The sequence below is a fragment of the Neopsephotus bourkii genome, unplaced genomic scaffold (assembly GCF_033783945.1).
Source record: "Neopsephotus bourkii isolate Nb327-2 ecotype Australia unplaced genomic scaffold, CSIRO-AGI_Nbou_v1 NB_1287, whole genome shotgun sequence".
Classification (NCBI taxonomy): Eukaryota; Metazoa; Chordata; class Aves; order Psittaciformes; family Psittacidae; genus Neopsephotus; species Neopsephotus bourkii.
In genome coordinates this window covers 477,431-495,551 of record NW_026901771.1, presented here as the reverse complement: position 1 = coordinate 495,551, position 18,121 = coordinate 477,431, and the positions used below count along the sequence as shown (strand labels likewise).

General features: G+C 37.7%; 1 protein-coding gene across 9 annotated transcripts in view; it reads right to left on the bottom strand.

The window, feature by feature from the left end:
• Nucleotides 1-18,121, bottom strand: part of LOC133218675 (ephrin type-A receptor 6) — a 472,741-nt gene that overhangs the window by 435,122 nt on the left and 19,498 nt on the right. For 8 of the 9 annotated variants that reach the window (XM_061365351.1, XM_061365341.1, XM_061365344.1 and 5 more), the window contains exon 2: nucleotides 779-843. The exons of the other annotated variant lie outside the window; for it this stretch is intronic. In XM_061365351.1, coding sequence (XP_061221335.1) covers nucleotides 779-843 — 65 coding nt within the window. The remainder of the gene's footprint in view (nucleotides 1-778; nucleotides 844-18,121) is intronic. 9 annotated transcript variants of the gene reach the window in all.

The following is an 18,121-nucleotide window of genomic DNA, read 5'->3' as shown; positions in this document are numbered from 1 at the left end:
CTGAAATCCTGCTAGATGCATTACCTGGGGGGAAAGAGAAGACGGGTTTTGTCAGTGTAGCCACTGGCAAAGCACTGATGGCTGAAATTCAGAGTGAAAATGCTCCTTCACCTGTGCCTCACCTGCCAAGCCATCTCCAAGTATACCAGACACCACTAACACTCTGGGGCCCTGTACACAATGTCAAGTGCGTGCCTCCTGGCAACCTTTAGTTACAGTATAGTGAACCCATGTAAGACACTAAACTAGAAGAGCGAACTTCAAACTAGAATGGTCAGTGCAGGAAGAAAAAGGCCCACAAAACTATTCTATAAATATTTAAACTGATTTAATGATATTAACAAATTCATAATGTTCTTCTGATTTAGCCAACCTGACACCATTTTATCAGATGCTAAAGTCTATCCTAATCCTCATGTAAATTATTAGTTCTGTTTCAAGTTAGAATATCAAAAATTATTTCTCCTTTTATTGCATGAAAAATGTAGTCCTAGCATTCCTTTAGCATAGACATTTTTAATATGGAACTTTATGATGTGTAACAGTTAGATTTAAAGTAAGACATATTCTTAACACGCAGAAAAGCAAGAAACGGGCATAACAATGTGTACTCACATTATTTTCACAACTGTTGTTCCTACTTACAGTACAGGCTGCTCCAGTCATGAGAACTAAAATCATTCTGATAGCAAGAACACCCACCCAGGTATAACAGGCATTCACTTCCCGAGTGTCAGAATGCCAAAATCCAGACAATAAAACCAAAATGGTGACTTACCCCATTTAAAGGAAATGTTTTCCATCCTAGTTCTCCAAGGACAGCTGTAGTGTCAAGTAACACAACTGAAAATGGAAAAAGAAATGGTATGTTTGCAGTATTGCTTAGTTAGACACATGCAACATCAAGTATTAAACAGGTTATGAATTGAATTAGCCATATTAGCCAAGTATGCCTGCTTAAAGCTATTAAAACAAATAAAATGTCAGAGTATGAATAAAACCAGAATCTAAACATTGTGGTTTTCATGGCTTACATTTCATTATCAAATGTCTCAGAAGATATAACTCATAAAAAAACCTAAATCCTTTGCAAGAAATCACTGCAAAATCACAGTACATTAATGATGCTTAATCATTAAAAGGTGCCTGAACAGGTATGCCCTTTTCTGCAATTGCTTGCCCAGAAATCTAGGTTTACACATGGACTTAAACATTAAAGCATATAAAGCAAAGAAAAACAGAGTTTCAAAAAGTGTTTTAAAAGAAACCAGAAATAAAGTTATACAATATACAAATTGTATAATTCAGAAAAAAAACAGAGACTAAGAACTTTAGAGTTGATATTGCAGCTGGAATATCCCAACGCTGAAAGCAGCTATGCATATTTTGAATCACTTCTGCCACATTAATTTTGGTTTTTCAATATATATTAGAAAGGATGTGCATTATTGTGTTTGTATATTAAAAATATTTCTGCACTATCTTAGTATGTTAAATTACATTAGCTTCATTTTTCCTTTAATATTGCAAAAATTACAGCTCACAGTGCTAAGGAAGCTAACTGCAAACTAAGTATTTAATACACAAGACATTGTACCTACATGTACTACTGCCCTCTAATGGAATTGTTTCATCTGACCCTCTAAGAACTGTAAATTTAGGTTTTAAACATAAAATTAAGTATTGTATAGAGCAATTTATTTTAACTATCAAGTGGGTATGTTTTGAACACTGAGTTCCTCCTTACAGCCCACAAATTCTAGTTCTTCCTTGGATGGTTAAATGATGGAGAAAAATGAACCTATTAGTTTGGAATATGACACTACTACCCATATGTTTGAGAGGGGGGTTATGCTGTTGTGCACTATCTTCCACCTCTTATCTGTCCAAACTATCAGTGTTCAGTCATCTGTCATGTGTTTCTGTAAAGCGGTACAGCAGCAATAGCAGAAGCCAGGTCATGGTTTTTTGCCTTGTGGAAAAGGCACCTTGGCAGGGGAACCATATGAGCTTGCCAGCTTATTAGAGGAAAGTATACCTAGCATCTTCCTTTGTCTTTTGTATTAGTGACAACTGGAGTTCCTCTATATTTAACTGTATGTTGACTTTTAACCTGAAACTGAAATAGTCTTATCAGCAAATTCACAGTCAGGTAACAAGCTCAACATTCACCAAATAAAAGTTTAATGATTTATTTGAAGAAAGTAATGACATTTTAAAAAGGATATTGAAAAGGGCAGCATTCTGCTCTCCACTTTGTCACCACTGCACCAGCTTATGAAGCTTCGTGATTAACTTGAAGATAAACTTTTTTTTTACAAGCTCTATTTTACTTTAAGAAATAAAAAAGAAGAAATCACTATTTCCACTGAGCCCATTGCTGCCTTCTGCTTACTTAAAAAGCTGAGTTTACAGCTGCTACAGTATTTTCTACTTGCACCAGGCTACCATACACTTGTTGAAGAGTCAAAAAAGCATCTTCCTATTTGGCCTGTGATGCAGAAGTTTCCTGTGCAAACTTTCAATTTCAAATGTACTGGGGACCTGTCACCTCCAAAAGAATGAAGCTGCTGGGTTCAGCTATCCCCTTCTCATAGAGAAGGCCAAATGCCTTCAGAGTATTTCAGTTCCCCTTAGGAGTTTGATTTATTCTCTCCATCTCTCCTCCCCACCTCTCTCTAGCCAGCAGACTCCTTGTAAATATACTGTTTTCAGCTAAAGTTATACCTTGCTACTTAAGCACTGCTAGTCTGATACGTTAATTCCTTAAAGCTTCTGTGGCAGCAGGACCATGATTTAGTATATGTTGTCCACGTAATCAAAAACAATACTTCCACAGAACAGGCCCCAGAATACAGCAAGGAAAAATAACTCTTTTCTTCAGTGGAGCTTGAATTAATTAATTCCTTGCCCAAATTAATCAAGCACTACTTCAAAGCTCAAAGCTATACATTAAAAATTAAGAGCTAGAGTAAATCCATCACTGAAAGCATGCTAGGTTTAAATTTAGTTGAACCATAACCATAGAATCATAGAACGGAATGGGCTGGAAGGGACTGTAAAAATCATCCAGTTCCAGCTCCCCTGCCATGCGAGGATATACATTTACCAAATCACTAGGTTTTGTTAAAATACGATTTTTGATACATTTTACATACCAAGCTTCTTGTATGCTTACATATGCTTGCTTATAGCCATGAAATCTGTTAGAACTTCAAACCTGAGGATTCAACCCACCACACTCTTAATCAGAATTAGGATGCTATCACCTGCATAGAATGCTATCACCTTCAGACTCAGAAATGAAAATCATAAAAGTTCTCACTGTTTTTTCCAACAGTACTTGCATTAAAAGACATGAAATTATTATCAGTCAAAAATAAGCAAATACTGGCAGATCAAGTAAACATTATAGCAAAGAAATACAAACCCCAGTAAAATGGTAAAATCATCAGGGCTGGCTATACAAATGAGGACATGAATAAAGTAATAAAATCTGCATACACTTCAGTGATTCAGAAATATCTACATGATAGACTTCAGCGTGGGACAGAGATACCCAAGCTATCTTTAAATGAGGTAATTAAGAAGCAGTCAATCCCCAGCAGCACAGACCTGATGGCAGACAAATTTACACTGCCAAGAAGCTTCCAACTCACAGCTCCTTGGCAAAAACATTTTTCTGCCAAAGAAACCCAGACTAAGAAGAATGCCCACATGGACACATCTGAAATTACAAACAGGAGTGAATGCCTCTCTTCTGAGTGCAAACCAGTAAAAGTTTCAAGAGAATTGGCAATTCATAGAATCATAGAATAGATAGGAAAGGACCTTAAAAGATCATCTGGTTCCAACACCCCTGCTATGAGCAGGGGATACCTCACCCTAGACTATGTCACCCAAGGCGCTGCCCAGCCTGGCCTTGAACACTGTCAGGGATGGAGTGTTTTGCCATTGCAAAGAGGCTAAAAACAGGTAACGGATGTTACATGTATGATGCTTAAGATGAGAAACTTCCCTAAAATGTTAATGGAAGCGGGAACGACCCTTGTCCCTCCATTTATTTATTTAGTCCTCTATGTGCCATAAAAAGTCTCATTCCTCCTATGTTAGACTTCATACACTACAACCATCACAGACATTAGCTGCCAGCATAAGCAAAAGTATGTTTCTTGAACTGACATGGGGGGGGAGAGGGGGAAGCTGTAAATAAATTGGTTGAAACTAAGCAATGTTACTGACATTTTTGATACCCCATCTCCACTTGTAACAGCCATTCTGAGACAACATAGAGTATAAAACTTGCAGAGTGAACAAGAGTGAAATAGTATAGGTCTGCCACTACGAAGTCACGCCACGATTCAATATCAACTCAAAGGTCCTTTAAAGTAATATTTTCCGATAGAAGGAACTTAGATTGAGCACTTTCATGTCCTTCCTTAAATAACTGAGTTAAGAATACTGTAACTTGCCTAATAATAATACATGAAATTAAGCATACATCTGCAGACATATTAAGTGCCCTGTTCATACTTAGAATTTAAGTATTTATCTTTGTTTTTCAGTACATACTTTAATATAGATTACATTATTATAACTCATTATGACATACTGAGCTCCAGTTTCCTTTTTTTTTCCTGGACATATCTTACACTGCTATTATTAGACTTTACAACTGAAATTAATCTTTTCAGAGGTTTTGCCTGGTCCTGAGAGAACTGTTTTATTTAAAATTACGATGAGCAGAACTCCAAGGACAGTGTGGAATTTTAAATCTAATTCCAAAATGCTGTTCTGAAGATGATCTCTACAATCTTGTCGGCACAACCAAGGACAAAGCTTCCCAAGCATTCATTTCCCCACTTTCTTTTCTTTCTTCCCACATCTTCAGGCAGACTGACCTAACACTTTTAAATGAACAAAGGATTGTGGCCAATCATACGGAATCATAGTCCAGCCTCAGAATAGGCCACGAGATCACCCAGCTTGATCTCCCGCTCGTTACAGCTATGGTGGGTAAACCAAAGATTCGCCAAGAAAACAGAATAGAAAAATAGGATCACCTGCAGTATTCTGAAATAATTCCCTCCAAACATATATATTATAATAAAGAACCCTGCCTATTTTTATATCCCGTTTATATATCTGAGATCACATTAGCCTATTTTTGACTGCAGCACTGCACTCACAGGCACTAAAGTCTATCAAGTTCACTGTCCTTTACAGAATCACTCCTCTCCATCGTTATTTTTCAGTTTGGGTTGCATTTTTGTTCTTGAATGTACAAAGACCCATTTGTTTATATTAAAACCAGTCGTACTTCTTAGAGCTGACCTTTACAAAGTGATAAAGGCTGTTTCCTGTCCACACACCATCTTTCTTTCTTTACTTGTCTTTTGTCAGCTATTGATTTGATATTTATTTCCATGTTACTAATGAAAAATGCTGACCGGTTAGAAATTAGGATTTTGAACCTCAAATTCTGTGATTTCACAGTCACTGAAAACTACTCTGAGGTTTCTCTGACCTCGGGCTTTTTTAAAGCCATTTACTAAGAAATTTGGTAAGCTTTTAGCTGTCAGAAGGTAAATATCACTTTGTGATATTTTATCATACTATACAAAATCTAAACATATTACCTCTGTGCCTTGTCTGCCTGAGGAGGACAGAAAGAAGAGAGAAATAGGCAAGTGCCCTCTGGCAATTAACATGTAATCAACTGGGAAACACTATTTAAATGCCTGGGATTTTATACTAGGTTTGTTTCCCATAAAACAAAGGAACTGGCATTCATTAAATAAGTGCCAGTTGAATCCTTTCCCATCATTTCCATTATTTTGCATGCAACAGCTATCTGGTTTAGGCAAGATTAATGAGATGCAGTAATAAAGCATGAGGAGCACCTGTCTAGATAGCTATTCTGCTGGGAAAGTATATAGGAGTCATAGCAAATCATACAGTAAACAAAGTATCACCAACGCTGTTTGACTGAGATAAACAGGATTATAGCCAGCAAAATATAAAGTAATCCTTCCTCTCTCTCCAGCATTTGTAAGAGTTTTATGTTAGACTTCAGGAAAATCCTTACTACCCCTACAGTTGTAAAGAAGAAGGATAGCTTTGACTAATTGGGAAGCTAGGGAATCTCCTCTATGGGAGGCTTTTAAGACACTGTAAACACTGTCAGGCCTGTTTCTACATAATCTCATGTTGCCTTGAGGCAAGGGAGGTAAATGACTTCTCCAATCCTCTCCAATACAGTGATTTTTACAAAAATCTAGTTACCTGGTTAATGGTGCTTCCCTTTTCAAACCAGTACTCTAACACCTACGCTCTTCCAATATTCTTGAATTCCCAAAGTCCCAAAACTCATTAAATTTACCATGAGTAGCCCAGAGATCTCCTCAGCCAATTCTTTCAGGACTCTTGGAAGAGAATTACTTACACCAGATGGGGAGTACTTCATATTCTTCATGTTATGCAAGTAAATCACCGATTTCTAATTTTCTCAAGTCTGAACACCCTATTTTCTGCATCTTTCTAATACAGTTCAATACCATTCACATTAACATTTTTATCTATAATACAATAGAGAAATTCCCATTATCCTGAGTGTTGTGACACTTGGGCTTTTACCTAATATATTCGCTTCCTATTTACAATTTTCTATACTTCTTGTTTTCTAATGTGTATTTATTTCCACATATACCCTCTCTTTTTATTACTTATTACAAGTGTTCGTACTTCCAGTTTCTGCTTTCACGTTACCTAATGTAACACCTATTTACCTAACATACCTCATGTAGGTTGAGCTGTTCTCTAAAACTGGCCTTTTTTGATTCCCCAATCAAGAAATTGAAAGACATATTTCCACTTTCCACTGTTTTCGTTTTCACATTTAAGCACTCACGCAACCATGTGATCAAAATTCAACTCTAAGGAACGAGAACTGGTCAGAATAATCTTTCATGTACAAAATGCAACATCTCATTCCTGATAAATTCACCTTCTCAGCCCTAAGAGTTTGCAACATCATTAGACTGGCTGCTTTATGTTTTTATGTTGGATAACTGCCCATCTTTTAACTTGGTGGTGTTTTACTCTGAGTTACATGAGCTCTCCAGTGAGCACCTTCAAAAACTAATTCCCCCCACAGTGCAATTCTTCTTTCCATGCATTGCATACAGATGCTTAAGGGACAACTTACCCTAGTTCCTAATTTGATTCACTTACCTGTTTCAGTCTTACTGTTCCCTACTACCACCTGGATAGATATCATTTCAAATCCTGTGGCTCTGAGCTAACAAGATTAAAACAAACAGTGGTTCCTTTTACATAAAACACCACTACCCACCTCTTTTATACAACCTTTTTCCCTACAGAACCTTACTGCCTATTTCTTAGTAAGATCATTTTTTAAATTAAATTAAAATTTATGCTCTTTGCTGTATCATTTCATGCTTTCCTACACTTTCATAGTGCTCCTGCTATTTCAGAGCCAATATAATTATCCTTTCCGTACATTACGTCCAAACATACATGTTCTCCTGAGAGTGGAAGGCTGTAATCCTACTGCTCCATCTCTCACCAGAATGCAAGCCAATATTTTCATACCAAAAACTTCAGTTTTACATTATTCTTTTTCACATTGCCTTTCTTCCATTCCCACTTGAAAAATCAACATGAATCCCTTTACTCTCTATTATTATCAGCATCACCAACCACTGCAGAGCCCTCAGACACAACAGAGTAACTTCACTGCATTAAAGGGTTAAACAGAAAAATCTAGATGAAGCTGTGATTTATTATGTTCTTGTGCTGTTTTGGTGGAAGACTTTACTGAACTTGTATTATTAAATGTAGATTTTTATTCAACTGTACCATGTAAATAAGCAAGTAAACCAAACGCTGATCTTGCTACCTAAAATCATAAAGTCACCACACTGAGGGATCTAGTTTATGTAATTATTTAAAATGAAAGAGTAAACCTTGAACCTACTAAGAGAACTGATGGAGGCAGAAGCAACTGATTCCAACTGTATCTTTGGTACCATTATTCCATATACTGTCAAACCCCTCAAGGTCGTAAAAATGAAAGGAGAAACTAATGGAACCTTGGAACTATATGGTATTTCATGTGAAGAATTAAGTGGATAGGACATATCACTTCTGCAAGCTTACACGTTCCTTTCTGTTTGTAATTCATTTGCCAAGTATCTGTATTTTCAGCTCCACATACTTTCCAGCAGAGTCTATAAAGGTAGAAGGAAGAAATAAGCCACTAGCTTCACAAACCAACTGTACTTTTATATTCGTTGCTCATGCCAACTGATCCCTGACTGTATCATCACATTGTTTGAGAAAAACAAGTCATGAACACCGTATATAATTATATCTGTGCAACAAGGAGTTATATGAACATCCACTCAACTTATATTTACTAACAAGAATGCAATTTTACAATTATTTCCAAATAACAAGGCATGTAGTCATGGTAGAATGAAAAAAAAAAACACCTGTGTTTCAGCACTTGCAAAGGATTTAAAAACAAAAAAAAGGTAATCTGAGTTAAACCCAGCAATACTTGACACTCACAACTGTGCAAGTAGGCTTAATTCATTTTATGACTTCTACAGCACAAAAAGATTAAAGTATTTGTCATCTACCAGCATCTTTTAAGACTTCGTAAATTGTCTACTTCATGTTTAAACCTTTGTTATCTAAAAATAAATGTTAAAATTATCATTCTCAATTTTGACAGTCATAAAAGTCTACCCTTCCAGGCTTTCACTATCGGTGAGCAATAGATACCAGTCATTATGTCTTATTTCAATGATAAAAAAACATAATTAGAACAAATAGCCAGCTAGTTACCTACTGCATTTACTGTGGCTTTAGTATTGTTAAGAGTTATGTTTCTGGCAGCAGGATTTAAGAAAAGTGGTAAGTCTGTGCCTATTTGTCACTAAAAGGCTGACAAACTAAGTTAACTTCAGCGTTTGAAGTATCCAAGCGCAAACATTTCTCATTCGAACAAGAGCATATGTATTTCCTTCCTAATGTCACTTTACTGTAAAATAAGCAATCCCAATACTATGAACACCTATCAAATGCTCTGATAAGCAATCATTATAGCTTACAATTTACAACCTATACACAGCCCATTGAACATACTATACCTACCACTCCTCTATTTTAAATAACATTATTGATACTTACTTTTTTTTAATTTCAGGATCAGGAAATATTTGAAATATTGGACAAATTCAAACATCTGTTTTATAAACTTGAAGCTTAAGACACGGTAAGATAAAAAAACCTGAAACAGACATTTTCACAAACAATTTCCACACCCAAAAGAAATTTGAGCAAAATATTATGTTCTGGGTTTATTTCCATTATTTTTGTTGCTTGGCTTTAATAACATTAAGCATTTAATAGCATCAGAATAGCGTTAAAATACTTCTTACCAAAAAATTCCAAACAAACAAATAAAGCAACAAAGAAACAAACAAAATAAAACTGATTAATTATGAAAACTGGTCAATTATGGCTAGATGCTTTCATTTAAAAGAACATTTTTTTCTGTTTAGACAACATGTAATAGGCAGCATTCACTCCTGAAGTAGTGTCAGTACATTAAAATAGATACTATTTGGCCAACTGTTAGCCTTTGCAATTATTTAAGCCAACATATGAAATGTTTGTGGCAGCTTCCTGTGCAAAGTATCTTGTGAAAAACTAATTTCTCTGGTGTAAAAGAAGCAACAAACACATGAATACAGGAAAGAGAAATTACCTTTTCTGCTGTTTTACAATAGAACTGAGAAAAAGATTGCCTGTGTGATGATCTCCATCAGAAGTGCAACTAGAGACTCTCCACACCGATGCATCGGTCCATGCTTTAATGGTTTTTCTGCACATGCATATATGACCACTATCATGGTAAATGTCTCTCTAAAGCAACTTATGATGGACAGAAATCTTTCAATGGTTATTCTACTAGGATAACACTTTCTTTCACACATCAATGTGCTGTCTTACCACACAATTTTAATCCCCGTTTTCATAATACAGATATTACAAAGAAAGAGGAGAAATTAAACAATTTATGAGTCACAGGCATGTGACACCAGTCAGTAAAAGATATGGCCTTCCCCAGGAAGGCAGGTTCCATGCTCATTTCACCAATACCAGGCGGAGCCTTGGAAATCAACCCAAATACATTCAGTAGCACCAAACGAACCCAGCATGTAGAAAATCTATCTGTCAGTACATAAATAGATGACAATCTCTGCACCAAAATCTTTCTGGGATAATATTCACAATTACAAATTTCACACAATTAAATCTTAACTGCATATTGTACCACTTGACATGATGTTTTGCCCTATAAATATTATGTAGATTGAGGTCTAACATAAATGCTTGCTTCTCCAGTGGGAGTCTTATCCACAAGCTTGAGGAAAAATAAAATTCCTTAAGTAAAAAGCATATTCACACCTAAAAGAAATGGGTTTACTTCAGAAACAGATGAACTGCCAAGCTTTCATCAGGTAACTGTGGAACTGAGAATGAACAGGTAATATCCTACATCTTCTAGCCTATAACACAGACTTTTCCCTGAGAGCAGTGTCAAAGTGATTTCAAAATTGTTTAATTGAACAATGCACTTCCAAACAGGGGAGCAGGACAGGAGGAGGCTCTCAAATCCATAGATAGTCCAGAAGGGATGAATTCCTACGTTTGTAATGCATCAGAAGGCACTAGCAATGCAATACCACCCCTGCAGAAGAGGCAGTGAACACAGAACTGAAGAATACGTCTTGGTAGGTAGAAGCAGACTGCTATAATGGACTTCTCACAAAGAGTAAGATAGGAAAATCGGAGCATTTGGTACCAGGGAACAGTGTGTTCTTAACTACTGACTCAGCTTTCATTTCTAAGATACTGATTTTCAGCAGGGATTGCTGTTAAAATGAAGTCAGATAAATTAATGTTGTTCGCAGGTCCAGAAAATAGCACCAGAGCCTTTTTATGTCAGATAGCTGTACTATTTTCCTAACCTTTTGGTTTCATGTGCGAGATACAAGAAGGTCAAGAGATAGCCCTGATAAAAACAGAAGTCACAAAATTATGGTAGGATCCCAGCTGCCCTATGTAATAGTTTCATTCCAACTTTAAAAAGCTAATTGATATTCAATTCACCAACACATTCATGTCAACAGCAGACTACTGGGCAGGTTTTTCTAAATGAACATGACTACCTGGCAGTTTTGTTAGCTCTGTTTATTAATCTATCTACATTAGGGAAATTAGAAACAAGTGAAATTCAGACAAACTGATTTATCTGTCTTTGCACTAGTAAAGTATATATTACTTGTGTGTTGAAGTCAATCCTATTAGATTGGGACTTTGGTTGTGGAATCATAGAGTAGTTAGGGCTGGAAAGGACCTTAAGAACATCTAGTTCCAACCTTCATGCCATGTGCAGGGACATCATGATGATTTAATGTTCTCCACTTCGCTGTTAACCTCCCTCTTCAAGATAGACAGAAACTTCCCATAGGAGTTCAAAAGGATAATAAAACCCACCTGAGACATCCAATTCCTTCATCCACTGCACTGATCCAAAGACCTAGCCTCCCTATTATATGAAATAGTATTGCAGGTTTGTTGCCTTCTCCCCAAGCATAACTGGGAAGGTTGATACAAAAGCACCTTTCAATCTGGTCATCTGTTTCTTTCCAAGTGGAGTGAGAACCAGAATCAATACAGACTTTTCCACAACAGTTCCTTTATAGAAAGAAGTTTTGAAGAGAACAGCTGACGAAGTGACAAATGGGGACTGGGAAGACAGATGGCCACTGCTTACTCAAGCAGCTACTTAATAACCATAATGAAAAATTAGCTGTTTGGTGACTCAGAGGAACAGCATAGACAGACATTAGAAGTACAAAGGCTGAAGCAACTAAAGAGTTCGTGCTTGACTGGCAACACAGCCCCGTAAAGAGCTGTTTGAGCTCTAGCTCAAGAACTGAGGCAAGGGACAAGTTCAGGCTTTTTGGCAGGGCCCTCGAGGGTGTTCTCACAGATGCAGTCAGCTGCAGAGCACGCTGCTTCTGACTGGCTGAGAGCAAGAATCAGGAGTCTGAAACTCTGACATTCAGGCAAATCCACCAGACCAGGTTGCTCCATGCCCCTGTGTCCAACCTCGCCTTGAACACTGACAGGGATGGGGCAGCCACAGCTTCTCTGGGAAGCCTGCTCCAGTGTCTCACCACCCTCACAGTGAAGAACTCCTTCCTAATAGCTAATATAAATCTACCTTCTGTCATCTTAAAGCCATTCCGATTTTCTACTGCTTCTGTAGTTCAGTGTAAACTCTTAACTCTAGGCAGCTAAATAAGAGTTTACTTACATTCAACCCATATTTTTACATCATAAACTGAAACGGGGCCATTCCTATTTTGTAGTCAGAAAAGCTAAAATACAGAAAGCAAAAAGCTCATATAGCCCACAAATGGCACATCTTGACTACCCTGCTTTCCCAAACTAACAATAATGCCAACAATGTCTGTATGAAGTGGTACAGAGGGTAAAAGAGCATAGCTGTTCAATCCCCATCTGAACCACCACTCAGAATTTATCCACAAGTCATATAAATGAGCCCCCAAAAGTGACAGGACATATCATTATTATGCATTACAGATCTATGCCAATGCCATATAAGCAGGATGAAGTCAATATTTCATACTCCAATGATAAAGATATGCTCCCTGATCTTGCTAATGACCTAAGAAAGCAAGTGACATACAGGCGATAAGGGAGGGCTATCAAACCTACGGTTGTATTTTTCCTGCTTGTTAAAGGTGGTGTGATTAGTGATGATTTTACCTGTCAGCAGCTAAGGTAAGTCATCAGTATAGCCACAAGCTGTACGTGTATCAAAGCAGAAGCAGTCATGACTTTCAAAAGTGTCAATGCTCTCAATCAAAATGGTTTTTTTTCCTTTGCTTCCTGAAGTTGCATCTCATTTGCTTGATAAGTTACCTACTTTTGAAGTTAAATATTTAATATAGATGGCTGTACTGCTGTAGCCTAAAAATGACCATGATGTACAGAAAAAGAGTTTAGCAGAACTCTCATGAAAAGAATTATCCAGGAAGGGGCACAAAGGCAACTCAGAAAACGTGAGGTTAACATTTGCCTATACTGAATGTTTTCCTTTTTTTTTAATGCAGAGCCTCAAAAATATACCCAAGTAAATGCAACTTACTAGAAGAAGAGCTGTTCACTTCCGACATATATTCCCAGAGACATGCTGGGTTTATATTCACAATGATAAAATGTTTCTTATCTTCTCTGATTAAACATCCACACAGACAGCCAGTTTAATGTTTTTCAGCTTCGTAATTCTCTCTTTCACTGCGTCAGTCTGTCACTTCTTCCACAGGGTCATCATTTATAATTTATGGTGTCAAGCACCAAGCTTTCACAGCATGAGCATTTTACAGGTGCTAGGTCAGGCTGTCAAGCTAAAGTACATGCTAATAATGGGTAGCTTTGAAAATCTTGGTCTCTTTACTTACAGTGGAACATCAGCATGAAGGCTCAATTGTTTCTACAAAATAATCAGGTTTGCAATACTTTCAACATTCTCAACAGCTAAATATACAACATCCTGTCATTTACTTGACAGGAAAGAAGTTTTGACTATCATACTGAAGATCAAATTGCTTTAAAAGATTGGACATCATGGAGTACTCACCTCTACCACAGGCAGACTCTGAGCTTTGAATGCTATATACTTCTAATGCACATACATGGAGATTAAATTTCAAAGATAACTGAAGAGCATAAAATGGATCTGAGAATGTCATCAGTCACGCAGCAAACTGTTGTGCCTGGTCTGCTGAATAACTGATCTAGCATTCAACAGTATATAGTCCTGTTTTTAACTTCTGTGACGATATGATAAGCTAAATGAATAGAAACTTTTCTCCTGATTTCACATCAAGAAGAGAAAGGAAAAAGATAACTTTTTCCCTATTATCTTAGGGATTCTTTTGCAGATTTTCTAGAGTGCAAGAGGTGATCGGGATACGATGCAGGGAACATTTTTTAATCTATTTCTTCCTAGTCCACAGCTCTTTAAACACCGGCAGAAGAAAAAAAAGAAGTTGGAACGTAACAGCATAGTACTAATACTTTTTTAAAGATAATTAACCAAAAAACCCTTCCTTCTAAAACAGTGTAAAGTAAAAACAGTCACTTCTGATATGACCGAAAACAGACTTCTTGGTAACAAGGGGTTGTCATGTGCAACACGCACGAAGGTAGAATGCATTTGCGAGACTTCCACTGCCCTGAAATGAACAGTCTTGGGCTCGATGATTTGGCAGGTATAGCACTGCATCGCTACTGCTGGAATTGCAGTAGCACTCTCTGTGACTTATTTACTTCAAAGCACCACTTTGAAAGGCTACTTCAGACTTAAGTGCCTGTTACACAACCCAGCGATGCAAGAGGAATGTCACTGAGGATCGCTGGAGTGCTGCCAAGGGGCTTTGAAGGCAAAGCCAAATATAGCCTATACAATACCACATCCACACAGTTACTGCAGAATACAGGAACCTGGATATTTGAATGATTATTACACAGGTAATAGCTGAATTAAAATTTGATTTATACCTTTTTTGTTTCCAAAAGGTGTGGGGTTTTCTCCTCTTTTGACGTTCTGTCTGAAATGTTTTGAGCCCAGAAAATGTGAGAATAGGACAAAGAGCACAATGACTGAAAAGGTGAATTACTCTACTAAAGGAAAAATAGGGGATAATTTAAAACTTGCTCTTTGCTACTCTCTGAAGACCATAATACAGGGGAAATGCTCAGTTTGTCTGGGAAGGTGCCACGGTTTAATCCCAGCTGGCAACTAAGTACCAGCCAGCCACCCATGCTCCCCTCCTGCTGTGGGATACAAAGCAGAATTGAAAAAAGGGAAAACCCATGGACTGAGATAAGAACAGGTTAATAACTGACATGAAGTAAAATATACTAGTAAAAACAACAATAATAACGAAAGGGAGGTGGGGGGGGAATAAAACAACAAAAAATCCCCTACCCAAGTGATGCACAACACAATTGCTCAGCACCCACTGATCAATATCCAGCCTGAGTCTAGCAGCAATCGGTCCCTTCTGGGTAACTCCCTCCAGTTTATACACTGGGCATGACGTGCTGTGGTATGGAATATCCTCCGGCTATTTTGGGTCAGGTGTCTTGTCTCTGCACCCTCCTGGCTTCTTATGCCCCTCCTCACTGGCAGAGCACAGGAAACTGGGAAGTCCATCATTTTAAGTAAAGACTACTCATCAGGAACAACTGAAACACCAGAGTATTATTCTTCTCAGACTAATATCAAAACACAGCACTGTACCAGCTACTAGGAAGAAAATTAACTGTATCCCAGTTAAAACCAGAACATAAGTCTACCCAGTATATCACAGAATTGCAGCACTACAGAATCACAGAATGGTTCAGGTTGGAAAGGACCTTAAGATCATACAGTTCCACCCCCCCCTGCCATGGACAGGGACACCTCACACTAGACTGGGTTGCTCAAAGTCCCATCCAACCTAGCCTTGAACACTTCCAGGGATGGGGCTTCCACAACTACTCTGGGCAACAGCTATCTTTCTGGGCAGCAAATACACATTACCAGCTCAGATCCAATTTTTCACTCACCAGTATTGCCAAGTTCCTCTCCACAGGGCTGTTCTCAATCTCATCATCCACCAGTCTGTATTGATACTGGGGCTTGTCCCAACCCAGGTGCAGGACCTTGCACTTGTCCTTGTTGAACTTCATGAAGCTCACATCTATTTACAGACATATGTATCCAGGATATACACCTATAATCTAGTGTGAAAGTTTTTAACAACATAACAAAGACAAAGGCTCAAAAAATACTACTGCCCCGTACATCTTCCCAAGAAAGTTTGTTATACATAAGTACTTAGAAAAGCATATGAAGAATGCAATTTATGCTCTTGCTTTAGGCAATTCTGTAGCTCACAAACTCCCTCCTTTAAAGCCCCAACATACACAGTTCCATATTAATATTCTGGATTCAACTTTAAATGAGTATTTTACCAGATGTAATTAAAGAGAACTGGGTTTGCACAGTAACTTGAAAGAATTATCATTAATGCAAGGTTTTAAATTCTGCTAATGAAACCTTCCAAAATGGGACATTTTGCTATTCTAGTTTCCTTACAAAGAAATAACACTACAGTATGGTTACATGACTGCTTACTGGTATAGGGTAGAGCCCAAACCAGCTTCTTCCTCCTCCAGCTCATCTTGCAGAGTAGAAGCCCTTTGAGACAGCGGGCTGATCTGCACTGCCTCTATAGCACTAGCTGCCCTAGAAGTCACAAATACGAGAGACAGGAGAAGAATCACCTAGTACACCCACCCCCAGACTTACTGCACTGCAGGTGTTATGCAAGGCTTGCAGAACAGATAATTCAATGTGTTTGTCTTGCCTAGAAAGGATCCCTTTCTGATTTTAAAGGGTGACATTTCTATCTGCAGTCAGTCAGTGTCTAGTTGGGACCACAAAGAACATGGAAGTAAACCTGGAGAAAAAGAGTACAGTGTTACCTGTGAAAGATGCAAATAGCAAAGCACCAAGAAGGAAGAAGCACTGCAGAACTTCAGCAGGTTAGTTGTTTACAGCAAGGCCGAGGCACACTCAGATTAACAAACTCTTAAGACCACAAGCCAGTTGGTTAACAACAGATATTTCTCACCCAAAGATCAAATGAGTGGATATTACAGTTAAGGAAGAACCCAATGAAAGTGTAATGCTGTGGGAACAGGATTTTGATGAAGGTGGTTAAAGACCAACAAACCAATGATGCCTACAGAGCAGAGAATGGATTGAGTGGGTGGACTAGAGCAGTCAGACAAGGAATTCTGCAAGAACATAATATGACCTGATGAGGCTAAAAGGAACGTCTTTTGGAGGCAGTAGTAGAGCTTCCAAGGGACCAAAGATTCATTGAGGAATCTGAGGCAGAAAGGGCTAGCCTGAAGTCAAACTTCATATGGGAAGACTTGATGGAGGAAAAGGGCGAAAGAAAATGTGTTACATTGAACAGCAAAAAGAATATCACAGTGGAAAGACAGAACTGAAGTTGTAGGAAAACACAGATTTAGAGGGTGGTACACAGAAAAGACACTGAAAAGTGGTAATGGGTATCTGGGCTACACAGGAAGATCATGAACACTGTTAAAAAGAAGCACGTTTCTTATTCTTTGCACATCAGGAATGATGTACAAGTCAGAAACAGCCTGCTAACATGTTTTCATGTAACTTGCTTTCATTAAAACAACTCGCCACCAGAACTGTATCTAGATTTGAAATTGTATCATCCGTAACTGATTTGTCTAAAATTCTAAATCACAGTTTTTCAAAATGTGGCAATTTACAGGACATGCTAAAACTATGACAACTGAAGTTGTCTTCTCATTTCACGCCGCACGATAGAAGACTGTCTGCAAGAAACAAGGTTTCATTTCAGTAATGATAGTTATTCTGGAGTAAGCAATATCCTCAATAGAGTTAGCAAACATTAAATTAAGACTGTTAAATCTAAGAACAGAGGTTGTTTTACTTGCATGTGTTTTCTTTCTACCCATAAAAAGGATTAGAGAGATTACAGTGAGAATTAAATAAGGAATGAGATGAAGAGAATCAGTGTTAAAAGGAAATATTTTAGGGTGAAAATTAAGTACACAATTACAACCCAAATTGAAAAAGGCAACCATAAAGGGAGGTCATGCCTAAAACTGAATACAAATTCATTACACATATTACGTAAACCCACACTGATTTAAGGCCTCTTTTCTTACAAGAGCTAGCTACCACCACACAGGAGCAATTTGAAATACTGTGTTTGTTACTCTTACTTTCCCATCTGTTCAAAATCATTCTCAGACTCTTAACATAGTAGTATCTCATGGCAGGTTTCTCTACCCTTTACATGAATGCAATCAATTTTTGTTTAACATTGTTTCCCAACAACAATAATGAATGCCATGATCGGAGTCT